General features: G+C 43.1%; 2 protein-coding genes across 4 annotated transcripts in view; one reads left to right on the forward strand and one right to left on the reverse strand.

The window, feature by feature from the left end:
- UBAC2 (UBA domain containing 2) overlaps nt 1-27619 on the reverse strand; it is a 273943-nt gene that overhangs the window by 126003 nt on the left and 120321 nt on the right. For all 3 annotated transcript variants that reach the window (XM_062193990.1, XM_062193989.1, XM_062193988.1), the window contains 3 exons: nt 25305-25432; nt 19275-19394; nt 18143-18252 (listed from right to left, as the gene is read on the reverse strand). In XM_062193990.1, the coding sequence (XP_062049974.1) occupies nt 18143-18252; nt 19275-19394; nt 25305-25432 (358 nt within the window). The remainder of the gene's footprint in view (nt 1-18142; nt 18253-19274; nt 19395-25304; nt 25433-27619) is intronic.
- Nucleotides 10475-11470, forward strand: GPR18 (G protein-coupled receptor 18). Its single transcript, XM_062195270.1, has one exon. It carries the CDS (start codon nt 10475-10477, stop codon nt 11468-11470), a length of 996 nt encoding a protein of 331 aa, XP_062051254.1.

Raw genomic sequence — 27619 nt, forward strand, 5'->3', positions numbered from 1 at the left:
CCAGACCAAAAAAAAATGATCAATGAAGAAAACCAGGAAACATACAAAAGAAATCTAAACCAATCTCATGCTAATTAATTGTGTAAGTATTTCTCATTAAATAAATTGTAATTCACTTCTCAGAAACAGAACCTTTATTGGGTTGCCCAAACAGCTTACCTTAGAGCCTCTACATGGTCCATCCTAACCTGCTTTTGTTTTGTCTCATTCTTTGAAAGACCTTTGTGATCATATCTAGCTGGAAAATTAGAGATTCATTAAAAAAAGAGAGAGAGAATTATTTATTTATTTATTTGAAATACAGACAGCATCAGAAGGAGAGAGACAGAGAAAGAGAGAGATCAATCTTCCATCCACTGGTTCACTTCCCAAGTGGCTGCAACAGTCGGGGGCCATGCACTCCTTCTGAGTCCCCCACATGGATGGTCCAAGCGCTTGGGCCATTTTCTGCTGCTTCCCTGGGCACAGTGGCAAGGTGTTGGAACAGAAGCAGAGCAACCAGGACATGAATGGGCGCTCTGATATGGGACATCACTGTCGCAAGCAGCAGTTAACCTGCTGTACCACACACAATGTTGGCCCCAGTCATTCATTTTTTCAGACATGGCATAACTTACAGAAAAGTTCAGCAGACCAATCAATATATTTATTTATTAAGGGTCTCCTGTGTGAAGCACTATAACAGGGGAACAATGAAGATATACAGAGGTCCTTGTTGATAAAACACACCAAACAAGAACAGTACAAGAGGTGAGTGTATAGTCAGGGGTCAGGGACCACACAACCACAAACAAGAGACATCTCAGGTACCTCGAGCCGCTGGTTCTAAAACCCGTGATTATCGATCCTAAATAAAGTGTGGCATTCACGTCAGAAGAGCAAACTCTACATGGCAGGACGAAGCAACCCAGAGGTCTGTGCCCCTCCATCCAAAGCAGCTGTGATGTGTGACCCCGAGGACGGTACCACCCACCTGCTTCCTTCCCTTTTTCTACTTAGCCCGGGAGCTTTGCTGGTGGCAAGAGGAAGAACAAGACAAAAGACATAGACTTCTCATAATATCTAAAAAATATCCATGAGCAGTAAGATGGTAACACTGCTGCATACATCAGCTCACCTGTCACAGCTGCTCCATTTCTTCTAGTGTAAGAGGGGAAGTTTTGGTAGACAGCCCTTCTGAGCTACCAGAATCAGTGCAGATTTACAACCAGGGCAGGGGGGACATGGCTTCCTCTGTAGGCTGATTATAACGTCTCCAAGAGGCTGACTTAAATTTAAAATAAGGTAAACACATCCACACTAAAGACCAACACCATGATAAAAGACAAGGGGAAGAGAAGAGCAAACGTGCTTTAAGGTTTGAGCAGGCCACACCAGCAGAGCCCTTCCATGCTTCCTCCCAGGCAGCAGGTCTGATTAAGTGGACCCTGCACACACAAAGGCTTCCACGCAGAGGCCCAGACCCACCCTGCCTGCCCCCAGAGGTTCGGAGAAAGCGAAGACAGGACACTCACAGCAGTGGCCAGGGTGGAGACCAGGTATTCCTTCAAGTTACACAAGACCTAAGAGACTGCCTCGGCCAACTTCCCCTTCCTTGCATCCAAGGAGAGTGATGAGCAGAGAAACGAACTCCCTTATTCAAGACAAAAACTTGGTTCCTTAACAGTGGCCCAGGCAGGGCTCCCACATGGCTCTCTGTCCTCCCAGTCCAAAGACAGGAAACATTTAAAGAGGTTGCAAAGAAAGGGGGCATTTCACACAGCAGAGAGATAGAAGAACACTGGTATTTGGTGTCTGTAGCACATGCTTCACACAAGCCTGATATAAGACTCCAGGTGGTTTTTTTTTTGTTTGTTTTTGTTTTTTTGGTTTTTTTTTTTTTTACTCATGGAAACAGCTTAAAAGAAGCAGAGATGGGCCGGCACTGTGGCATAGTGGGTAAAGCCACCACCTGTAGTGCCAGCAACCCATATGGGTGGCATTTCGAGTCCCAGCTGCTCCACTTCTGATCCAGCTCTCTGCTGTAGCCTAGGAAAGCAGTAGAAGATGGCCCAAGTGCTTGGGCCCCTGCACACACAGAGGAGACCTGGGGGAAGCTCCTGGCTCCTGGCTTCAGATTGGTGCAGCTCCAGCCGTTGTGGCCATCTGGGAAGTGAGCCAGCGGATGGAAGACCCCCCTCCCTCTGCTTCTCCTTCTCTCTGTGTAACTCTGACTTCCAAATAAATAAAATCAATCTTAAAAAAAAAAAAAAGCAGAGAAAGACAAAAACCCAGGTTTTGTCAATTTTGAAGACAAAGCTTTCTTTAAAAGGCTCTTTTGAAGACAAAATGTATTCCCTGCTGAAAAGCATGGCGCGCTGGAAAAGCCGTCTGCTGCTTTCTGCTCCTGGCTGCTCTCGGTCCCAGAGGCTGATGGGGACAGACTCCACCCGTGGTGTCAGCCAGCTGTGCTGAGGGCCTCTCACAGGAGGGGAGCAGCAGCAGCCTGCTCCAGGTGTTTATTCCCCGGCATCTGCCCACAGGGAACCTTCTCAGGGCAGCAGACTTGGTAGGGCCCACTCCTTCCAGGTCCTAGGAGTCCTTCCCTCCTTCCCAGGGCCTCGCCGGGCCCAGGGATGGGTGCCCAGTCCACCTAAAGGCTTGACTACCCAAGCATGAGCGCTTAAGCATTTTATTTTAGTCTGGCCTGCCTTTTAAAATTCATACAAATGGGGGCCGGCGCCGTGGCTTAACAGGCTAATCCTCCGCCTTGCGGCGCCGGCACACGGGGTTCTAGTCCCGGTCGGGGCACCGATCCTGTCCCGGTTGCCCCTCTTCCAGGCCAGCTCTCTGCTGTGGCCAGGGAGTGCAGTGGAGGATGGCCCAAGTGCTTGGGCCCTGCACCCCATGGGAGACCAGGATAAGCACCTGGCTCCTGCCATCGGAACAGCGCGGTGCGCCGGCCATTGGAGGGTGAACCAACGGCAAAAAGGAAGACCTTTCACTCTGTCTCCCTCTACTGTCCACTCTGCCTGTCCAAAAAAAAAAAAAAAAAATTCATACAAATGGAACATCAACACAAATTCTTTCCTGTCTGGCTTTTAAAATCTAACACTATACGCATGAGATTCCTCCAGACCATTATATCTGCTTTGTATAGCATTCATCTGGGCTGTGAATTGCATTCCACTCTGACTACACTGCAGCCAACTTACCCATTCCATGGCTGTTGGCCATCTGGGTTGCTCCTCTGGGGGAGCTGCTGTAAACAACGCAGCTATGAACACTCTTGCCTACATCTCCCAGAGCACACACACACGCGCTTCTACTAACGGCATCCCTAGGAGTGGACGTGAGCGGAAGCACACACGTATCTGCACTGAGTGCTAACCAGCAAACCGGCTTCGCTCTCTGAATTCCCACCAGCCCCCTCCCTGACACGCCACGCTGCCAGTCCTTCTCACTGCAGCCAGTTTGGTGAGGGTAACATCTCACTGTGGCTTGGATGTTCGTTTCTCTGATCAGTAATGAGGCTGAGCAGACTTACCTGTTTACTGGTCATTTCTGAGTGCTTGTTCAACTCTTCTCCCCACTGAAGGCAGGGATTTCCCTGGTTACCACAATTACATGTACAAGCTGACTGAATTCGGCTACAGAACCCTCCCTTGGGAATATGAACTCAGCAGTGAGAAAGAATAGTCCACTTATTTATTTACTTATTTTGCTCCAAATGATCATTTCTGATGAATCTCTACTAACTAGGATCAACTTCAACAAAGGCTACTAAAACAAAGTATAATGTCATAACACAAAAACAGAAAGGGCATACAACCTCAGAATCCTGACTACATACTCCTGGGCCACATCATCTATACCGAACACTGTGCAACCTTAACATGCTCTGAAGTCAACACGAAGACTGAATTAAAAATTCATGTAAAGTGCTGCCTCTGTCTGCCTTTGAAATCACAGGTAATAACAGCAGAGGTGATAAAAAAAAAAAAAAAAAAAAAAAAAAGCCCAAGTAACTCATTTTAAATCAACCACCTGGGAGCGGGCATTTGAGCTACTGCAAGTCAGAGTGCGTGGGTTTCATTCCAACCCTGGTTCCTGTGTGCAGCTTTCCACTAACGCAGATGTTGGAAGGCAGCAGGCTTGAGCAGTGGCGTCCCTGCCACCTACCTTGAGGCCTGTACGAGTTCCCAGCTCTGGGCACTGGCTTTGGCTGTTGCAGGCATTTGGGAAGTGAACCAGCAGATGGAGTTCTCTCTCTTTCTTTCTGCCTCTCAAATTAAAAAAATAAAAACAAAAACAAACAAGTAACAACAAACAACTTTAAACCTTACAGATAAATGGACAGATACAGAGTCTTTATACTGTACAAGGGTACTTGGAAAAGTCTGTGGAAAAGTGAATTAAAACACTAAATTTATTTTGATGCAAAAAAATGTTAACAGCCATGCATAGTTTCTTCATCAAACTCATTTTCCATGAACTTTTTGAAGGCCTTTTATATGCATGAATTTCAAAAATGTTTTGCCCCAAAATAAATGTATCTTTTAATTCCACTTTCCACCAATTTTTGAAGACCCCTAGTATGGTAGATGCCTTCATACTGAAACCCTCAATCACATCCGAGTCCTGCATCTAAATCCCCTGATGCCACACCTCCGGTTTCTTTACCAGTCCTGGCCCTCCCAGGGGCCCTACGGGACTGCGACTTCTCAATGCTCCCGTATTCTCATCCCCATTCGCACCATTTCATCCACAAGACTGGAATGATTTGCAGGCCGTGTGCCTCACAATGACCGTGGAGCTCCACTCACCCTGCCGTCTTGGGGCCTTGGCTTGGATCTCTGTTCGGCTAGTGGAATGTCCCACTGCAGACTGTTGGCCTGGCGTCCTGCTGGACTTCTGTGGCCCCAGGCCTGGTTTCCATGGCCTGCAGGGACCCTCTCCTAGGAGCAGCCTCTCAGTGAAGAATCTTTACCAACTTTGTAAGACTCTACACTCACTGCTGACTTCAATCTAAAGGGCCAGGATAAGGTCCCCCACCCCCCGCCAGACCAAGCTTAGTTCCCTTCCCACTCCGGTCTCCCTGGCTGTCTACCAAGCACTCCAGGACGTGTGCAGCTGCCCCTGTGCTGGGATACTTGAACCAGAACCACAGTGGTCCCTGCTCAGCACGCTGGTGAGAGGCAATAAGGACAGGCAGCCCTCATACTTGCTGTGGTAAAGAAAACTGCGTTAACAACAGAAAATGTTATTTGTGGCAGAGACAAATCTTTTAACACAAAAACGTGTTATAAAATGGGAATTTGCTATATAAACCTATTAACTAAGTCTTTTCTAATAATTATAAAATTGCTTAACTGAATCACATTATAATTGCTAAAAAACTAGGCCCGAGGGCTTTTGACATGGAAGCCAGATCTCAAAACTGGAGCTAAACCAGATTATTTCATAAAGGAAACTGTGCAGTCTGTGGAAATGTGCAAATCCCTCTTTTGCAAGGAGAAAAGTTTCTCTCTTAATAATAATTCTAAAATAAGAGAAAAAATTAAAGCTGCATGAATAATCAGTTCCTCTAAGTAAAAGAAATTCATTAGGTTCAACTACTAAACAAGCAAAGTAGACACTAAACAAGTTTACTCCTTTAAAAATTTTTTTAAATGTAATTGAAAGGCAGAATGATGGGGGTGGGGGGAGGAGCAATATCCATCCACTGGTTCACTGTCCAAGTGGCAGCAACAGCTGGGCTGGACCAGGTGGCAGCCAGGAGACAGGAACTCCATCTGGGTTTCCCACTGAGTGACAGGGGCCCAAGTACTTGAGCCATCATCTACTGCTTTCCCAGGCCCATAAGCAGGGAGATGGATCGGAAGCAGAGCAGCCAGGACTCAAACTGGTGCTCTTATGTGGCTACTGGCATTGCAGGTGGTGGCTTAACACACCACACCACAACGCCAGCCCCAAACTGTAAGCCTTGACACATTATTTACTCACTGTCAAATGGTGTGGCAGAATTTGTTTTTACCCACAATTCCCTCCTAATCCAAATCACTGTGAAGAGCCAGGAACACAGAGAATGGGTTAAATGCTGCAGGGGTCTTGGGGAGGCAAGGGGCACCATCATCCTAGGCCCTTGCCTAAGTCCCCACACCCCAGCAGCTGAGCAAAGTGTCCCTGCTGCCGCTGACTCCGGGCTCAGGAGTTCAAACGCTTCTCCCCAACCTCTCTTTGTCTCTTCACCTCCCGTTCAGTCATACCCTCACCCAACAGTAAGTGCCTGTGACACACACGCACACGTACACATAACACACACACACCAACTCTCAGGGAACACGCTGCAGTGAAGACACAAGGTGAGTGCCTATGAGATGACAACCCTAACACGTGCTGCCACAGGGGCAAGGCGCAAAGCCACGGACAGGACTGCCCAGGGAGCTCAGCTTCGAAGGGCAGAGAAAGGCCTCCTGAAAAAGGCAGCTTCTGCGCCCAGAGGTAGGGGAGCGGTGGTGAGCAGCGTTCCAGGCTGCGGCATGCTCGGAAGGCAGAAGAAAGGGCCCGTACGGCTGAAATGGACAGGCAGGTGGGAAGAGTACAAGCTGTTCCCAGCCATACACTAGGCCTGCAGGGAGACTCTAACTTACGCCTGGGTGCCTCTCGGAGAGACCAGTGATGCTGAAATAAGAATGCCCATGTATGGCAACGGACCCAAGTCTTCGCAAGAGGACTGTCTGGATCCTGAATCTATCGCCTTCAGCAGCACAGCAAAGCCAGTCAGAGCTTAATTTTAGGAAACCTGCCACTGGCCACGTGGAATAAGGCAAGGGCAGGTCAGGTCTGCAGACGAGGGGCATCTATGCAGCTGAGACGTCCCACTCCTGTGCAGCACACGTACAAAACACTGAAGAACGTAATTCAGCCACCAAGAAGGCCAGTGTGGCCTTCTCACCTCGTGAGAAGTCACTACAGGAGCTAGTCACTACCGGGGAGGAATGCCGAACACCTGCAGAAGCTGGCCCTGGCTGTCACAGGGCAAGCACTGGCCCTCTCTGGCCTCGACTTCCCCATCAGTGCAGCCCACAGCTGCTGGGGTGTGGCTGGCTCCTGTGCTTCCCCACCCTGTTACTCGGGCAGGTTATCACCAGCACAAGTATTTTGTTACCAAAGGCAAGGGTTTAAATAACTGCTGTTAAGTCACAGGTTTCCTATAGCTCTGTCTGAGACAAAAAGGCCATCAGTCCTCAACCTGTCTGAAATTCAGAAGACAAATTACAGTTACATGTGCCTTTTAAAGGTGGACAAGTTACTCACAACCAAATACAGAGCTAATTAAAATTTTAGGACAAGCAAATGAGGTAGTGAAGATTTTTTTTTAAGGAAAGAGAAAGTAAAAGAAAAAAAAAAGCGAACACCGCAGCAATGGTTCGGGAGGCTCACTTCCCTTCCTGTGGGCTTCACTTCCCTCCTTCAGTTACGGCTCCTAATATGCAAATTATTCCACTGAAGACTTCTAGAGGCCTTTTTTGCTTAGATTTACAGGCTCCTTAAGCAAAAAAAAATTATTCTGAGACTTTGTGATAGAAATGGGAGCAGAAGCACTAGGGACATGAAGTCCACCTAAAGTGGGCAAATGCACTGTGGCCACTTAGAAATGTGTACACAGGAAAAAGTACGAATTCTGTGATTTCAAGAATGCGGCAGTGAAGAGGTGGACTCTGCACCTGCTAAGTGCCGGTGCATTATTAAGCAGTAGGGTCTTCTAATTGAGGATCCTCTCAATCCTATCAGATCAGTACAATCTCTATTTCAATTGTGCAGAAACTAAGTGGGAACAAAGGCTCGGTGTGTTAAGTAACTCGGCAAAATCACACAGCTTGGAACAAAGAAACTACCAGACTTTGGATTCAATTCTATTCAACATCAAATCTCCTCTTTCTATATAGATGGTGCAGACCAAGCATCAAAGGAAGCAAATTAAAGCAAGTTCCCCCTTTTAACATGATTCTTAAATGTATGCCATCATTTCAAAGGGAGCTCATGCTAAGCCTGACTTCATAAACAAATCATTTGTGAGAGGGAAAAACCACATCCAGGGTCAAGTCATGAGTTGAAAAAGGCTTATTTCAGAGAGCACTTCCTGAAAGAGTCAAGCGGCAGCCACAGCCCATCAGCACCAACTCCCGCAGCAAGGTCTACAGTTCAACAAGCCTTGAACGCAACAGGCAAGCCGAAAACAACAGGAACACAGCATTTCAGAAATACGCTCTTTCCAGAAACACCCATTTTAATGCAAGCAACCCTGAAGATATTTCTTTCACAGAACTGAGTACACCGGAAGATGTTCATCTGAAAGACAGCCTTTTAACGGACAGGAGGTAGGCAACATTCAATTAACTTTATCACAGCTCATTATCAGAATGATTACTTACTAAATTCCATCGTTGTTTTGTTTTAGTAATTCACTACTGACATTACACTGGTGAAGAGTCTTGAAATGGCCTGTGTTAGCATCTTTCCACAATACTAAAATGACCTTATATTGATTTGTATTATTGTTTTATATTAATAGTAAATACAACTTTTTTCAACTGAAAGGACAGTGCTGATATGGTAACTCTTTCATATACTTAGTCTCTGTCAGTTGATTCTAATTATACTGTTGCATGAAATACATACAATTGTTTCTAAGAAAAGAGAAAAACTTCAATCAATCATGGAATCCAAGGTAAAAAAACTGTCTTGAAGGCCAACAACTTTTCAACATTTATCCAGAAATTTCTCTGGATCTGTAGAGCACAGCCCACATGCCTACACTTCTAAAACACATACACCACCCATACTTTCTTCAGACCTAAGTGGATGGATACGAATGCTGCTGACCAATGAGCTCCATTCGGAACACGGGAACAGAGAGAGACTAGAGATGGTCTCTAAGGTCTGAATCTGGGTGACAAAACCATGCTTGGGGAAAAAAAAAAAAAACCGGCAGAAACAGGAAACTTCATTTATATTATAATTGCGACTATTTAAAAAGTCACTGAGAGTTAAAAGTTTTAAGCCTCCAAAAGTATTCTCTTTTGATACTGGAGATTTAAATTTCCTATGCCATATTTTTCTCATTTGATAAAAATATATATTCTAGCCACAGTGATGCTTGGAAAATTTAATGTATGTTTTTAAATATATAGAATGCTGCTCTAAAAATCATTTTTAACCTAAATATTGGAAAACCAATCAAGGAAGGAAGGGCAGAGGAGAAACAAGGTCACATCTTGCGTCTGTCCAGAGCAGCTGCTCAAACTGTTTCTTAATTATCGACGTGGGTGCCACCCGCCACAGGCTGCAATCGCCCCCATTCTCACTGCAGCCTCAGGGCTGAATGAGAGCCCACTCAGCCCAGCGTCACTTCCTGTGTGCCTCCGTATTTCTAGGGGAGGCACAGGTTCCATCTCTTTGTAGCAGGTCTATATTTAACGTCTCTGTAGCCGGTGCTGGTGCTGCGTCACAGGTGAAGGAAGTTTCACACTGTGAGGGGCCCATCACAGTCACAATTACAATTGAAGTCCTTTCCATTTGAAATGGACTTTTTTGGGGGGAGAGGGAGTGGGAAATGGGAATTTAATTTCCGGGTCCAGCTCCTCATGTGTAGAGCATGACAGAATCACTGCCGCTTCTAGACCCAGGAGAATTTAAAGAGAACATAAGATAATACTTAGGAAATATTTACCACCTTAGAAAAAAGAGGTTTCATGGCCAGCTATGGAATTCTTCACTGACAAACTAGAGAACACCTGCTGTGTGTGGGCAGCCTCACCAAATGCGCTGTCCCTAATTTAACAAGTATCTACCGGGCGCTCACCATGTACTATGTATGCAGAAGGAATACAGAAGTGAGATGCGGAACACAGACACGTTCTTGCAAATGAGAACTACTGTGATCAGTCATTAACCAGCTCTATGGTTCTTTTTATTAGTGTTCTAATAAATGTTTTATATATCAAAGTTCTATTTAATAAGTAAAACAGAAAAATCTCAATATTTAGACTTCACTAATCTGGGTTACAAAATATTTAAACAGAACGAAGAAGCTAAAAAGTGGCAAATTTCTTTTATAAGATTTAAAGTCCAGAATGGCCATTCCTCAGTTAGTCCAACTGCTACCCAAATCCATGCTATGTAAAGAAATAATGAAGAAAAGGTTAATCTTTGGGAAGAAGGGAGGTGAACAGAAAGAGAAAACAAATGAATTTTTTGTTGCAGTAAGACACCACAGATCACTTTAGTGGCTAAGTACTAGCAACACCTCTCGGGAATACACTCTTTACTGAACACCAAGACACATTTCTTGAGTCTATAGTAACTTAAAATTCTCTCTAAATCAAAACTCACAGCAGTATGAAAATGTGAAATATTCTCCAAAGATTTTACTCTTTTTTTTTAACTACTTTTCAGTTTCTAAGTATCATGTCTACCAACAAGCTGTAAGATGACCACTCCAAACAATCCGGTTCAACCTGCCCCTTCTAACGACTCACACCCCAGTGAATACACAATCGCGGCCCTTGTCTTCTACAGTTCTATCTTTATAATTGGATTATTTGTCAATGTCACGGCGCTGTGGGTGTTCAGCTGCACCACCAAGAAGAGAACCACTGTCACCATCTACATGATGAATGTGGCATTGCTGGACTTGATGTTTATAATGAGCTTGCCCTTCCGAATATTCTACTATGCAAAAGGAGAATGGCCGTTTGGAGAACACTTCTGCCACATCCTTGGGGCTCTCACAGTGTTTTATCCAAGTATCGCTCTATGGCTTCTCGCTTTTATCAGCGCAGACAGATACATGGCCATCGTACAGCCGAAATACGCCAAGGAACTGAAAAACACATGCAAGGCGGTGCTGGCGTGTGTGGGACTCTGGATCATGACAGTGACAACCACTGTCCCCCTGCTACTGCTCTACGAGGACCCTGACAAGGCCTCCACTCCTGCCACCTGTCTGAAGATCTCTGACATCATCCACTTAAGAGCCGCTAATGTGATGAACTTCACGAGACTGATTTGTTTTTTCTTGATCCCCTTGTTCATCATGATTGGGTGCTACTTGGTCATTATTCACAGTCTCCTGAATGGCCGAACATCCAAGCTGAAACCCAAAGTCAAGGAGAAGTCCATCCGGATCATCATCACACTCCTGGTGCAGGTGCTCGTCTGCTTTGTGCCCTTCCACATCTGCTTTGCCTTCCTGATGCTGGAAAGGGAAGACAGCAGGTACAACCCCTGGGGGGCCTTCACAACCTTCCTCATGAACCTCAGCACCTGTCTGGATGTGATTCTCTACTACATTGTTTCAAAACAGTTCCAGGCTCGGGTCATTAGCGTCATGCTGTACCGCAATTACCTTCGAAGCATGCGCAGGAAAAGTTTCCGAACTAGCAGTTTACGGTCACTAAGCAACATAAACAGCGAAATGATATGAGTGGCAGGAAGGGTTCTCTCCTTCAATATTTTTAATTCACTTTACTGACTACTCTAGGGCCACTGGATATTGTGTATATCAACTCCCTAGTCTACTAAAAAAATAAGTTTAAAAACTCCCTTGTGCAATCTTATTATTGTGGCCACATAACTACATACTCCAAGGATTCTAATAAATTTATTATTTTGTTTTTGAAACTGGTATAAAACATTTTCACAAAGTGTTGGGGGAATAATCAACCCATGTGTGTTTCACAGTCAAGTCTTACCTATATAGATAATTGACTTAACTTTTTGGGTTTAATTCTCTGTACAAATGACTCATGTATGTTGATCAAGTCAGTAGAGGGAAAAATCCAGCTACTGTGCAAAATAATTAGATTACATTATTTTTCATCTAAATGAATGAAGTTCCCTCGTGTCTAATTTACACTCAGGATTGGGAGGCATAAATCCAGTATTTCATGTTCTAAATACCAAATCTTCAGGATTCTTAAAAAACTCATTGCTGGTACCTGCTGCAAAGCAAGCAAAATTGACGACAGCAAGCAGTCAAGGGAAGGGACTGGGAAATGACACCTCTGTCAGCCTCCCCCTTTCTGAATTTTCTTTTTTAGAACAGACTACGGCCATTCAACAAACACTTCCTGAGACCCTCTGCACCAAACCCTATGTAAATCTGATGCTGGAAACCTACCCTGAGATCCTATTTTGCCCAGCAAACCAAGTCATCCTATGACATGACCTTTCTCTAATATCAATATTTGTTCTTCCTGTGTAATTAAATATTATATTGCAAAGGAGACTGATTCTTTTTCCAGGTTATATGTAAACAGTATAGATAGAACTGGTGAGGGACTCTGGATTCTTATCCTGGCCCTGCCATTAACTTCTAACAAAGTAACAAACCGAGCAACTTCTCCATCTAAAAGAAAAGGAATTGAACTACAATCTGAAAAACTCCTATTATTCTAAATGCTATGGAAGTAAAATAAATGATTCCACTGTAACTTTCTCTCTGCTGAATTCACCTCTGTTGCTTTCAACAGAACTTGGAAGCAAACATCTGCATTGGTTAGAGATTTATGGAGTTAACACAGGAAAATTCACAACAGTTTCATCATAAAACAGCACTGAAGCACTAGACAATCCCATAAATGACCCACTCCAATTATTCTGTTGAAATTAAAAGAAACTGAAGTCCAAAGAGGTTCCTTGCCTAGTTCAGATGAAGAATCAAGTTTAGTTTTCCTTTCAGGTCAAACACCAATTTTTCAGGAACAGAAAGTAAACAGGCTGATGGATGTAAACACTGCTATGGCTTCATAATGCACAGTGGTCAAGGTGGTACTGAGATGCACTTTCTCAACAAAGAGAAAAACAAGGTAAGATGCTTTAGTAAATATATTTAGAGAATAACTGTTTTCAAACTAACAGGAATAATTCATGTATTTTACATGGATATTTATGGCATATACAGTAGAGTAATTTAAAAAGTTTATTGAAAATGTAACTGAAAGATATGTTTGGGGGCCAGTGTTGTTGCATAGTGGGTAAAGCCATCTCTTGGGATACTAACATCTCTTATGGGCAATGGTTCAAGTCCTGGCTGCTCCACCTCCAATCCAATTCCCTGCAAGTGGCCAGGGAAAAGCAGTGGAAGATGGCTCAAGTGTTTGGGCCCCTGTCACCCATGTGGGAGACCCAGATAAAGCTCTTGGCTCCTGGCTTTGGGCCTGGCAGAGCCCTGGCCACTGGTGGCCATCTGGGGAGTGAACCATAGGATAGAATATTTCCTCTTTGGAATTCTGACTCTCAAATAAATACATCTTTATATATTAAAAAAGGTACATTTATCATTTATTTTAGCACAAAAAAAGTTTGAATCATGCATTTCTTCATAATAAACATTTCTATGAACTTTTGTTAAGACCCTTACTATGCATGGATTTCAAAATTTTTTGTCCCAAGATAAATTTATCTTTTAATTCTGTTTTTCACAAACTTTTTTAGATTTATTTATTTATTTGAGAGGCAGAGTTACAGGGAGAGAGAGGGAGAGAAAGAGAGGTGTCTTCCATCTGTTGGTTCACTTCCTACATGGCCACAATGGCTGGAGCTGGACTGATCCAAAGCCAGGAGCCAGGAGCTTCTTTAAGGTCTTCAATGTGGGTACAAGGGCCCAAGGACTTGGGCCATCTTCCATTGCTTTCCCAAGCCATTAGCAGGGAGCTGGATCAGAAGTGGAGCAGCTGGGACTCAAACTGGCATCCAGGTGGGATGCCGGGACTACAAGCAGAAGCTTAACCTACTACTAGTGCCACAGCGCCAGCGCCTCCACAAACTTTTTAAAGCTCCCACATATACACAGTCATAGCCTACTCTCAACTATACAAATGAACCTATTCTTACATATTTTATTAAATGGCAAATTGTGTGCAACAGCTTTTCTTAATAAGAGTAAAACAAAAGATTGTTAAACCAGACCTTCAAAGTAAAAATTTATGTCATAGTTCTCACAGTAAAATTATAGATAACCTGAAAGTTTTATTAAAAATTTAGTATTAAATGAGACATATTTTAATCTGATTGATAAAAATTCAAAATTCCGCTGTATTCTCTGGAGGGGGGCATTGATTCTGGAAAACAATATAATATTCACACATAAATAATAACAAAAAACAATAGTTTATATATAAGGACAAGTATGTGACAGACACGGGTTACTGGAGTACCTAACATATATATATAGCTTTTAATAATACAGCTATCTTTACATTCAAACCCTAATGGTTATATTTTCTGAATTTAAATAATGGCAGTGACTTATCTTAGGTTCTACTCAAAGCACTAGAAAAAATGCACAAGTCTACATATGGTCCAATGACCTTACCTTACAGTCTGACTGGGCCTACATTATAATCAAGGTTATCCCTTCAATAGTACTAAGTATAAAGCAATGTGTACATAATGTAAAACTTGGTTCCCCCTCAAAGAGGGAGGCACAGAAGGCACAGGTAGTAATAAAGACAATGCAATTAACAATACCAATAAAGATATTAATAAACTTGCTTAACACACATAGAAGGATCATCAATCCTGCTGAAGCACAAGAGGAAGCAGAAAACACCCAAGCAGGGACAAGAATGCAAATACAGAGCATGCTGAGAAACCCGAAAGACTGGATGACGATTAGACTCCCAGGACTTGAAGAGAAAGAAGAAAACCAACGCACTTGGGGAAAGGCGGCGGCACTGCTGCACCAGTCTTAGCGTAACTGAGCTCACTTACTTCACTGTCCCTTGACCCTCATGTGACATGTAGGGGTCATCTACAAAATCAACTCACGAAATGAAACTTGCCCAAGGAAAGGTAACTTGCCCACGATTTCACACAACTAGCAGGTGGCAAGGCTGGATTCTCCAATCTGGTCTATCTGGTGGCAAAGTCAATGCCATTCCTATAATTCCAAACTGCTTAAGGCATCTTGCAGCCATCAAACAAATGCCACTAGGTAGGCATTTCCTTTATTTCAAAGGAAATGAAGATTTAAAGGTCTTTAGTAAGCAGGACTGGCGTCGTTAAGCCTGTACCTTAGAAAAATAACATCTGACAGCATTGTATGAGACACTTTGAAATTTACAGGAAGACTAGTTAGAGATTTACTGCAAAAATTTAGCAAAGAAAAAAAATCAGAGTTTAAACTGGGGTAATAACAGAAGTGAAGAAGGAATGAAGGAATCATTACTTAGGACTTCGAATTATCAAGGTTAAGTGTCCTGCACCATTGACAGAACAGGAGAAGGGAAGGATTTCCAGCTTGGATGACTATATGGAAATGCCACTAACTAAAATATGTAGGACAGAGGGAGGAGGGGTGAGGGGAGAACAGCAGAGGGGAGACCACAACGCACAAGAGCTTCTGCATTCTCTTTAGCACACTAGAAAAGAAGACATTGTTTTCTAGAAGTCACGAAGAGCGAAGACTCCAGATGATCAGGAGAGTAATATGGGTTGGAAGTGGAGAGCTTGGAAATAAACAACAGATGTGAACTGTATTTGAATTCATGGCAGTGGACAAAACAGTTCCAAGACACGGCTGGGTGTAAGCTTGAGAGCAGCAGACAGGAACCAAGGACAAAAACAACTGAGAGAGAGAGATGCTCTTGGACTCAAGGGAGCAGGCGGTTTCCCGAGATGAGGAAAGGGAAAAAGCATTTAATATGCCACGGAAAGATCACATATGGTGACACACGGCTTTAGAAATTAGGTGCTTACTAGTGACCTTTACAAAAGAAGTTTTAATACTGGTGAGGTGAAGAAGGGGTGCAATAAATAGAAAGTGAAGAATTGTTAAAAAAAAAAAAAGAATGCCGACAAATTTGGCAATGATGGAAAAAAAGATAATTAAATGCTACATGAAAAATACTGCAAAATGGAAAACCTGGTGTTTAAAAGTAACCTCTCTTTCTTGAGCTTCTGAAGCTTTGCAATTATCAAAAAAAAAAATTATGTATTTTACATATCCAGAGTTTATTTATGGAAGTAATGATTTATATTCCAAGAAGTCTTTGTTTGAGAAAGTCTCAAGATCTTAAAAACTCATTATTATCATATTCTGTGACTTGCAAAGGAAGAGAAATACATTCTCACTCAGAAGACGGCTGAATTAGCATTCACACTGGTTTTCAAAGGAAATACTGTAAGTTTTGAATTTATGCAAGTTTCTGACTCCTGTTACAAACTGAGATTTAAATAGAGAAATGATTCCCTCTCTCAAGTAAAAACATTCCCACCAAATTCAAACATGAATTAGTCCTCTTTTTAAATACCAGCTAATAGGATTCCATAATGAAGTAAATTAATATGAAGGCTTTACTGCCATTCTGCTCTGTGTGCAGTAGGAAAAATATGACATCAGATAAGGGGGTAATGTAAACAGGCATGAAAAGCTATGGTGCTCACTCATCCCCTGACTTACTCAGACGCAAACACATGACACACACATGGGCTTCTAACACACAGCAGGCCTCACAGAGAACCAAAATGGACCGTCCTGGCTGAAAAATGTTTCAGGAAAATCTGATGATTTTAACAAGGCAGCTGCTTTTCTGAATTGCCATCACTCTCAACGACTACGCTCTTCCACACTCGCAGAAGAGCCAAACTTCGCCGTCTAATGAGGAGCCCAACAAAAACTGCATGACAACTGTGACACAGACTTTATCACTTTCATCCAAATAACACGCACAATCATACATTATTAAACAGCTAATGACTGACATTCACGGACATTCATGCCAATTGTGATCTGGTAAATCCCATGAGGGATGACGACACTGTAAGTCCTGTCAATATAAGTGTGAAAGCTATTAGAACACTAGCTATTTTTATTTCTATTTGTTTATTTATTTGAAAGGCAGGCAGACGGGGAGCTACTACCTGCTGGTTTATTCCTCAAATGCCCCCAACAGACAGGACTAGGTCAAGGCCAGAAGCTGGGAACTCAATCCAGGTCTCCCATATGAGCAGCAGAGACGCAACTACCTGCACATCACCTGAGCAACAGGGTGCACATCAGCGGGAAGCTGGAGCAGGGAGCAGAGCTAGGACTGAAACCCAGGCACTCTCATACAGGGTAAGTACTAGGCCAAATACCCACCCCGGATTTACACTAAATATAGTTCTAAACTAGGGAGTCAAAGTAAATTTGAATCAATATAAATATAACAGCCTAATAGTTTTCAAAAACATAAATTTAAACTTTTTAAAAAGCTGTATTTCCACAGAATTTTAAATATCCAGAATCCATATTTCATACTGTCTCATTCTCCAACCATGGTCTCACACACTTAATCCAGAGATGCTTTAAGACCATATGTGCTAACAACAGGCTGGCAACAAAGTGTAACCTCCACACTGGCTATATTTTATCTTTGATGGAGGCAGAGAAACAGCATCAGTTTACAAAAAACTAATTCTTGGGGCAGGCCTTTGGCTCAGCAGTTAAGACACAGGCCGAGGTGCCCGCATGCTTATAGAGTACCTGGTTTTGACACCTACCTCCACTCCTGACTCCAGCTTCCTGCCAGTGCAGACCCTGGGAGGCAGCAGTGACAGCTCAAGTGATTGGGTTCCTGACACCCACAGGGGAGACCCGGATTGAGTTCCTGGATGCCAGCTTCTATCCCAGCCACCAAGGAACCGTTCATTGGGGAATGAACTCTGTCTCTGCCTCTCTGACTTTGTCTTTCAAATAAATAAAATTTCTAAACAAATAATAAAAAAAAGTTTAAAAATTCTTCAGAAACTTAATTTCCAGCAAACTTACTTTGTTCACTAATTTATATTTTTGTGTTTAATTCATAAAATTACAAGGTCAAAATTTTACTATTAACACAATATGAATTCCATCTTCATAACTTAAATAAGAAATTCATTAAAATCTCTCTAAAACATAGGATATCAAAGCTGACAAAAGAAGAGCTAATGCAAAGTCAATTATTTCAAGAACATAATGAAAATGTTAAGCAAACACTGGATTTTTTCACACATGAAATCGATTTACTATATTTAAACTTTTAAAAACATTGTTTTACCAACTTTATTGTACAATAATGCTTTTGATTAGGCTTAAGAGTTCTGAATTAAGTCAATCTTTAAGACTACTTACAATCCAGAAGGCAAATTACTGGCTGCAGTAATACCAAATGAAAACTGCATAGCTTCCACAAGAATAAAATCAAACAAGGCTGACAAAACCCAGGAACCAAGCAAAAAGGACTGAAAGACAAAACAGGGAAAAATTACTGAAATGAAATGCCTAAAAGTAAACTAATGTTTAATTAGTTAGTGCCAGCCCAGGTATACAGGAGGACTCTTCAAAAAGTTCTTGCAATTTATATACAATGAAAAAACTGCAGATGGATTTAAAAAATTTTTTCCGCCAAAATAAATTTTAATTCTATTTTTCACTGAAGTACCCTCATGTATATATTTTTAAAAAGTTATTTTATTAGAACAGACTTTTCAAAAGTAGGAAATAAAACAATACTGTCCAAATGCACTACCTTCTGTAATTACTCCATATGTTAAAGAAATGGAATTATGGCAAGATATACTCTTTTTTTTTAAATTTTTTTATTTTTTGACAGGCAGAGTGGACAGTGAGAGAGAGAGAGACAGAGAGAAAGGTTTTCCTTTTGCCGTTGGTTCACCCTCCAATGACCGCCGCGGCTGGCGCGCTGTGGCCGGCGCACCATGCTGATCTGATGGCAGGAGCCAGGTGCTTATCCTGGTCTCCCATGGGGTGCAGGGCCCAAGCACTTGGGCCATATTCCACTGCACTCCCTGGCCACAGCAGAGAGCTGGCCTGGAAGAGGGACAACCGGGACAGAATCCAGCGCCCCGACTGGGACTAGAACCCGGTGTGCTGGCGCCGCAAGGCGGAAGATTAGCCTAGTGAGCCACGGTGCTGGCCTAAGATATATTCTTAACAAATAACAAACAAACCATGAAGCAAAATAAGTGAACAGAATTTCATTAAAGTCAAAGTTCTAATTAAACTTTTACTAATTACTCATACCTAATATTATCAATTATTATTATTATGCTATTATGCTAATAAATTAAATTTTAAAATTTGGTTAATATCTATGCCCCAAATTAGATAACTGCAAACAATAAGTAAGTTTAACAAAATAAAACTTATGTAAAAATTAAGAGAAGAAAAATCAATTTTTTTCTATTAACCTAAATAGCAAAGGCAAAATACAAAAAAACAACAACAATAAAAAAAAACTTACAGCAAATTTTCTGCTTCCATATCTTCTTTCAAATATCCTAAAATTATAAATAAGCAGACTGCTGCAGAAAGTATCTTTCAGATCAAGGCAAATTATTCTTCCACAAATCAATCTCCAAATCTAGGTGAGAAAATTAAAAAGAACAATTAATAACTAACAGTAAGATCTGCTCAGGTTGCTTCCTTAGCAAATCTACCATGCTTACTTTATACTGCTTATTTTTTTAAAAGATTTATTTATTTATTTGAGAGGCAGAGTTAGAGAGAGAGGGAGAGACAGAAAGAGACATCTTCCATCTGTTGGTTCACTCCCCAAATGGCCACAAAAGCCAGAGCTGGGCCAATCTGAAGCCAGGAGCCAGGAGCTTCTTCTGGGTCTCCCACCTGAGTGCAGGGGCCCAAGGACTTGGGCCATCCTCCACTGCTTTCCCAGGCCACAGCAGAGAGCCGGAAGGAACAGGAGCAGCCGGAACACAAACTGGTGCCCATTTAGGATGCTGGCACAGCAGGCAGAAGTTTGATCTACTCTGCCACAGCACCAGCTCCTATACCACTTATTTTTTTATACTCTAAACAAAATAATGAAGAATAGATAAAGGAAAAACTAAATATATGTGTTCTCTAAGACTTGAGCTTAACACATACCAAAAATTCATTTCAACAACCACACAAAGGATACTTAAAGGTTTTTCACTTATTATAAGATGCATTCTCATTAAGACAATAGAAAATGTCCCATAAAAATCTTAGGGTTGCATTTGGCAAAATTTCTAAAATTACATATATGAGGGGCTGGCACTATGGCATAGCGGGTAAAGCTGCTACCTGCAGTGCCAGCATCCCATATTGGAACCAGTTAGAGTCCTGGATGCTCCACTTCCGATCCAGCTCTCTGCTATGGCACGGGAAAGCAGTAGAACATATGGCCAAAGCTCTTGGACCCCTGAACCCATGTGGGAGACCTGGAAGAAGCTCCAAGCTCCTGGCTTCGGATTGACACACCTTCAGCCTTTGAGGCCATCTGGGGAGTAAATCAGCGGATGTAAGACTCTCTCTCTGCCTCTGTAACTCTGCCTTTCAAATAAATAAATAAATCTTCAAAAAAAATGACATACATGAACTGGGATGAAAGTGTAACAAATGCTACTGAATAAAACAAACTAACTGAAAAACAATTTAAATATAAATTAAGAAATACACAAAAAATACACATTTCTGAGCTTAATTTTAACAATCAAACAACTTCACAGCAACTATGTATGAGGCAGTGTTTGGAAACTACGACTAAATATCACTATGTTGTACTATTTTATCCAACTTCTGGTTTAGGAAATAAAGAAGAAAAAGCTACTCACAAGCTTACTCTGAGTCTGCTTAAATATTTTCCAGGTTATTCTTTTTTCCAAGATTTACTTGTTTATTTGAAAGGCAGAGCATCAGAGAAAGATGGAGAAGAGAGAAATCTTCCCTCTGCTAGTTCACTCCCTAAATGCCTACAACAGCCAGTGCTGAGCCAGACAGAAGCCATTCACCAGGAACTCCGATCCAGTCGCCCAGATGGGTGACAAAGGGCCCAAGCTCTTGGGCTACCATCCACTGCCTTCTCAGGCACATTTGCAGAAGCTGGTTAGGAAGTGGTGCAGGCGAGAAAAATCAGCACTCCAATATGGAATGCTGGTGTTCCAAAGCGGTGGTTCAATCTGCTGCTCCACAAGGCCAGCACCAATTCCCAGATTTTTAAACATAATCCAATGATAACCCACAAAATACAGATCTCACTTCCCCTTCACAGTAAAGTGATGAGGCTGGTAAAACAAATATTTACCCTGTCTTTTCTTTGTATTTTCACTGGGGTAAAATAGACATAAAATTTACTATTTTAATTAGTTTTAAAGTATACAACTCAGTAATATTAAGAGAAATCACAATGTTGTACAAGCATCACTGCTATCCATTTCCAGAATTTTTTCATCATTCCAGAGACTTCACACCTGCTAAACAGTAACTCCCTATTCTGTCCCCCCTGGACCCCTAGGCAACACTATTCTACTTCATGTCTCTATGAATCTGTCTACTCATACCTCCTATAAGTGGAATCACACAATATTTGTCCTTTTATTCTGGCTTATTTCACTTTGCACAATGTTTTCAAGGTTCATGTTGAAATATGTATCAGAACCTCGGGCCCCTTTCGTGACTGAATAATACTCCATCGTATGTATGGACCACACTGGGTTCTCCCATCCACTGATTCATGGAACTGTGGGTTATTTGCACCTTCTGGCCATTATGAATAATCCTGCTATGAACATCAGTAATACTAACCCTGTCTTAAATTAAGGAAAATGGAGGCTGGCACTGTGGTGTAGCAGGTAAAGCCACCACCTGCAGTGCTGGCATCCCATATAGGTGTCAGTTCAAGCCCCAGCTGTTTCACTTCCAATCCAGCTCTCTGTTATGGCCTGGGAAAGCAGTGGAAGATGACCCAAGTCCTTGGGTCCCTGCACCCATGTGGGAGACCGGGAAGAGTCAGGATCCTGGCTTTGGACTGGCCCAGCTTCAGCCATTGTGGGCCATTTGGGGAGTGAACCAGTGGATGGAAGACCTCTCTCTCTCTGAACTCTGCCTTTCAAATAAATTTTAAAAAACTTAAAAAAAAAATAAGGAAAAATAGCACAGAAAAAGTATTTTACTGGTATAAAGTCAGACAACCAGTATCAACAGAAGAACAAACACAAATGAGAAAACTGACTACAGCATTTACATGTGTCTACTCCAAGCAAGAAGCCAGGCAGAGGGTCTGTTATCAGTGTACTCCAGAATGTAAGGGTGCTCCAGTATATATTTCAGGCTTGCCCAGCAGAGTTCACTCCACCTGCCAACACAACTGAATCGGGGGAGCCTGCTTGCAAGCCTGGGATAAGGCCACAGCTGGGTTTAAGGAAAAAAGAAACCACGATCAGGTAGAAATCACTATCATGTCACACAGGAGGTACCTCCAAGCCAAGCCCCTTTAGTCCCTCACATTGAGACTTTAGGTCAGACAGGCTACCTTCTAAGTCATGACAGCACTTCAGAAACTGTCAAGTACTTTACAAATGTGAGATAATGACTGTCATCTTTGTAGAACACCACGAAAGGCAGCTGCACCTCTACGCCGACAGTTAATATAAGGAAAGAGCTCAAGGCAGGCCCTAAGAGCCTCTGGGGACTATAGAAATCAGACTTGGCAATAATTAAAATGTAACAAAATGTGTTTACAGAACCCCACTGGGTTTCCTGTTTGCTTCTTTGTCTCTTCAGTTAGTGACAAATTAACTTGTGTTTTATATATATGCTCAAGGACATGAAAACTTGAGAGCTTGAAAGAAAAACTATTGGGCACTACTGTAAAACTGGTCCCTCAAGATCTACTACTAGCTGGCACTCAACAAAGACATCAAAAACTGAAGACCGGATCTCTGCCTTAACTCCAAACTCTGGGAAACTCGGAACCTACAGAACAAAGCCTTTCATGAGCTTGCCCTCCTGGAAGCATCCACTCTACACTGATCTAAGACCCAGACCATGCCTCCCACACATACTCCCATGGGGCTGAAGTTCATATTACTTCTAGAAGTAAAATGCCCTTCGTTCTCTTTACTGGTAATTAACAGTCATCCATTCTTTGAGATCAAACTAAAAACTCACATCCCTAAGGTTTTCCAGGGCCATGTCACCCTGCACTGGTCCCCATTCAGTTACCTGGAGATTTAATATACAGCATGTCTCATAGCATCATGTGTGCGTGTAATGTGTGTTGTGTGCGTGTTATTCTCCCAAGGCAGAACTGAAACGCCTCCTATCTCTGCAGCAGCTCTTACAAATGCACACTGGGAACCCCCTTCCAGCCTCCAGCAGGACGGTGTGGTTATTCACACTCTTGGACAGAAAGAGATTGGTCCTCTTCCGTTTAGGCAGCTCACCACAGATGCCCAGGCTATGCTGAGCCAAATAAGCTAAATCAACCCAGAAAATAGGAAGGCGCCCACCCAGGGCCAGAAGCCACTGCAGTCCCTTATAACAGCAACCCACAGGGCTCAATGGAAGCCTTACACTACAATCCCCTGGGGATCATTTTAAAGAATGAACCAATGGGGGCTGGCATTGTGATGCAGTGGGTTAAGCTGCCAGGCACAATGCCAGTATCCCATAAGAGAGCCAGCTTAAGTCCTAGCTGCTCCACTTCCAATCCAGCTTCCTGATAATGTACCCGGAAAAGCAATGAGAGATGGTCCATGTGCTTGGGCCTCTGCACCCTTGTGGGAGACCCAAATGGATTTCCAGGCTCTGGCTTTGGTCTACCCCAGCCCAGCCATTGTGGCCATTTGGGGAGCCAGCAAATGTAAGACCTCTTTCTGTGTCTCTTTCTCTCTCTATAGGTCTGCCACCCACACGGGAGACCCAGATGAAGCTCCAGCTCTTGGCTTCAGTGCTGGCCTTTGCAGCCATCTGGGGAGTGAACCAGCAGATGGAAGATCTCGCTCTCTCTCTCTCTCTCTCATTCTGTAACTCTTTCAAAATAAACACTCTTTAAAAACAACAAAAAAAGAGTGTGCCAATGTCCAGGCCCTATCACCAGACTCTAACTTGGGTGGTCCTAGGTGAGATCCTGGGAGTGTATGTGTGTGTGTATATATATATATATATATATATGCGTATTCACATACACACACAGAGATACATGTGGGTATGTCAATAAAGCTCATGGGAAATAGAATTAGAAGTATTCTGGTGCAAAAAGTTTTTGAAGTCACATGTATTGACATATATGAATTCTTTTCTCTTTATATTAAAAATTTTTAAAGAATTTATATGTATATAAAATACATATACACACATATCTATCTTTTCCTTTTAATGTTTTTCCAGGTGATTATACATGCTGCTAGGGTTGAGAGCCATTGAATTAGAGAAACTGAAGTAACACAGAAGCTCACTGTAATTCTGACAGCAGTAATATGAATAAAGAACTGAAAGACCTTCACAGGGACCAGTCTGAGCAATGGCATTATCATATCATTATGAAGAAAGATGTTAGTGCCCAAAAAAAGGATTTTTGGGAAGATTTATTTATTTATTTGAAAGAGTTAAAGAGAGAGAGAGAGGGAGGGAGAGACAGAGAGAGAGAGAGAGATCTTCCATCCATTGGTTCACTCCCCAAATGGCTGCAATGGCCAAAGCTGTGCCAATCCAAAGCCAGGAGCCTGCAGCTTCTTCCAGGTCTCCCACGTGGGTGCAAGGGCCCAAGGATTTGGGTGATCCTCCACTGATTTCCCAGAACTATTAGCAGGGAGCCAGATCAGAAGTGGAGCAGCAGGGACTTGAACTGGCTTTTCCCACTATACCACAGCGCCAACCCCTCCCAAAAAGATTTATTACACTTAAAATGCTAGCCAAGTGCTGGGCACAGAAAGGGCGGCAGGTTACACACCAGAGTGTGCAAGGAACACCCCAACCAGCACACGCATTGTCAGCGAGATCCAGCACCAGCACTGCCAGTGAGGTCCACAGCCAGTCTCTCTCCCCCATGGCAAAAACTCAAACAAACAAACAAAAAGTCCTACCTGGTTTAACTAACACTCTAAAAATAATGATAAATTCAAATCTCTTACAGCTGAAAGACTATCTAATGATCATCTAATCAAATATTCAAACTGAGACAAGCTTTTGGAAATGTTAACCATGCATGTTGATCCTAAAAAAAGACATAACATTATTTTAAAACTCCCTTGAAATTACAAATCTCATTTCCATGAGTAAAAAGTAAAAGGGAAACAGGTGTGCCTGGTCGAAGGCCATACTGCAATTGCTTCATTACAATCTGCATGGCTAAAATTATCAATAAATATACCTGGAAATTTTACTTATTGACAAAGAGTACTTCTTACAAAATCAGGGGCTTTGCAAGACTCAGCTATGGCCAGAAGAAAAGGGCAAATATAGAAAAACCTCTGCCTCTCTCCCGAGAGGCCAAGGAAGCGGCGCTCACCTGGAAGTCGTTCTTGACTGCATGGAGGTCATAGACAAAGAACTTCTGACAGTGAGGCAGCAGCAGAGCCAGCAGAAGGGACAGGGCGCTGGGGACCAGCAAAAGGCTCTTCGACAGAGGTGCCTTGTCTGCAGGGAAAAAAGAAACTCTTCAGATGACTGCTACCAGATTTTAAGCACCTCATGGGTGAAAAGCAAGAGAATTCAGCAGTTCTTTTGCATCAGAACACAAAGTCCAGAAATTTACTAATGTATCTTCAAAACATCCTGCAGAAGTAACAGAGCAAAGGACACTGGGAACGGCCTGACGCACTGCTAGGGCTTCACTCCCAGGTGGCTCTTAGAGGAGACCAAACCAAGTTCACAGCCAGTAACTTCCACAAGACAGTTGCTCGAATGGCTCCATGAGTTAGCTCCTGAGCACACATGAGATCCACATACATAACTATGCTTTAAAACCCCTTTAGGGGTTGAAAGTGTCAACAGCATGGCCTGCAGCAGCCTCTTGAGACCTCTCCCATGACCATGAACTAGAGTCCAAGTCCATTCTCCACGAATGCCTGTGTGACCTCTGCCTAGTACCCAAAGCAGCTATGTGCCTCTTGCTCCCTCATCTACTCATTCCCACAGAAGGATAACACAGTGATAGTCAGGATATTTGGAATATTTTAGGGAACAGCATAAAACTCTCTCCACTCTTTTTTTTCTTTTCTTTTCTTTTTTTGACAGGCAGAGTGGATAGTGAGAGAGAGAGACAGAGAGAAAGGTCTTCCTTTTTGCCGTTGGTTCACCTCCAATGGCCGCTGTGGCCGGCGCATCTCGCTGATCCGAAGCCAGGAGCCAGGTGCTTCTGGTCTCCCAAGCGGGTGCAGGGCCCAAGGACTTGGGCCATCCTCCACTGCCTTCCCGGGCCATAGCGGAGAGCTGGCCTGGAAGAGGGGCAACCGGGATAGAATCTGGCGCCCTGACCGGGACTAGAACCCGGTGTGCCGGTGCCGCAAGGTGGAGGATTAGCCTGTTAAGCCACGGCGCCGGAGGGTTGCGGGTAGGAGGGAAGTTATGGGAGGGGGGAAGCCATTGTAACCCATAAGCTGTACTTTGGAAATTTATATTCATTAAATAAAAGTAAAAAAAAATAAAAAATAAATAAAAAAAAAAAGAATCTGGCGCCCCAACTGGGACTAGAACCTGGTGTGCCGGCGCCACAAGGTAGAGGATTAGCCTGTTAAGCCACAGCGCCGGCCATCCACTCTTAATGTAAGCCTGAAAGAAGCAAATTATGTTTTACTTCAGTTCTTCACTTTAAAAAAAAAAAAAGATTAATTTCATTTATTGGGAAGAGAGACAGAGATAGAGGGAGTGAGGAGAGAGATTTTCCATCTGCTGGTTCACACTCCTAATGGCCATAATGACCAGGGCTGGGCCAGCCTGAAGTCAGAAACCTGGAACCCATTCAGGTCTCCCACATGGGTAGCAGGGACCCAGGTCCTTGAGCCATCATCTGTTGCTTTCCCAGCCATATTAGCAGGAAGCTGGATCAGAAGCAGAACAGCTGGGACTCAAGCTGGTGCTCCCATAGGGAACAAACTCACTGCAACGCACCCTGCTTTCAGGTTTTCACTTTTTTCCCAACAACAGAATGTCATCTTGTCCCTACCCAGGGACATTTCCTATTGTGTGACATGTGGGTGACCTCTCCTTTCCCTCCTGAGCTACCCTTCTCACAGACACTGAAAGCAAGCCCCAAAACTCCTCACTGGGTCAACCCGCGGACAGGACAGGCAGGCGCCACGAGGAGGGAGGGCCTGGGCCTGCAGAACTGGCTCTGCACCCTACTGTTGCCTGTCCATGAACACTGTGTCTCACCTCTCTGAGCCTCAGCCACTGCATCTGATAATACTCCTATGCACGAATTTCAAAATTACTTTATACCATAATAAACTAACTTATTTTTTAATTCTATTTTCCATGAACTATTTGAAGCACCCTGGTATCTAACGCTCAAAGCTGCTCTGAGGGTGAAGTGAAGGGTACAGAGCACAGGGCCCAGCTCATGCACGGGACCCAGAAAGTGAAGCCCACAGCAGTGCATGCAATCCTGGGAGCAACCGCTTTGCAGAATGGCCCAGTAATGCTCATGGTGCCAAAAGATCAGCTTGCGAACCCAGCTCTGGAAGCCACCAGTGAGCTTGGTCCTGAAGGCCAACTGAAATTTATGGGACATTTAGGCTTTTGACGCTTAATCTAAAGCCTAAAGCCATGCCTTTTTTTCCTTCTCATCCTATTATGAAAATCTTTACACTCAGAGAAAAGTGT

The sequence above is a fragment of the Lepus europaeus genome, chromosome 6 (genome assembly GCF_033115175.1).
Source record: "Lepus europaeus isolate LE1 chromosome 6, mLepTim1.pri, whole genome shotgun sequence".
In the NCBI taxonomy this organism is placed as follows: Eukaryota; Metazoa; Chordata; class Mammalia; order Lagomorpha; family Leporidae; genus Lepus; species Lepus europaeus.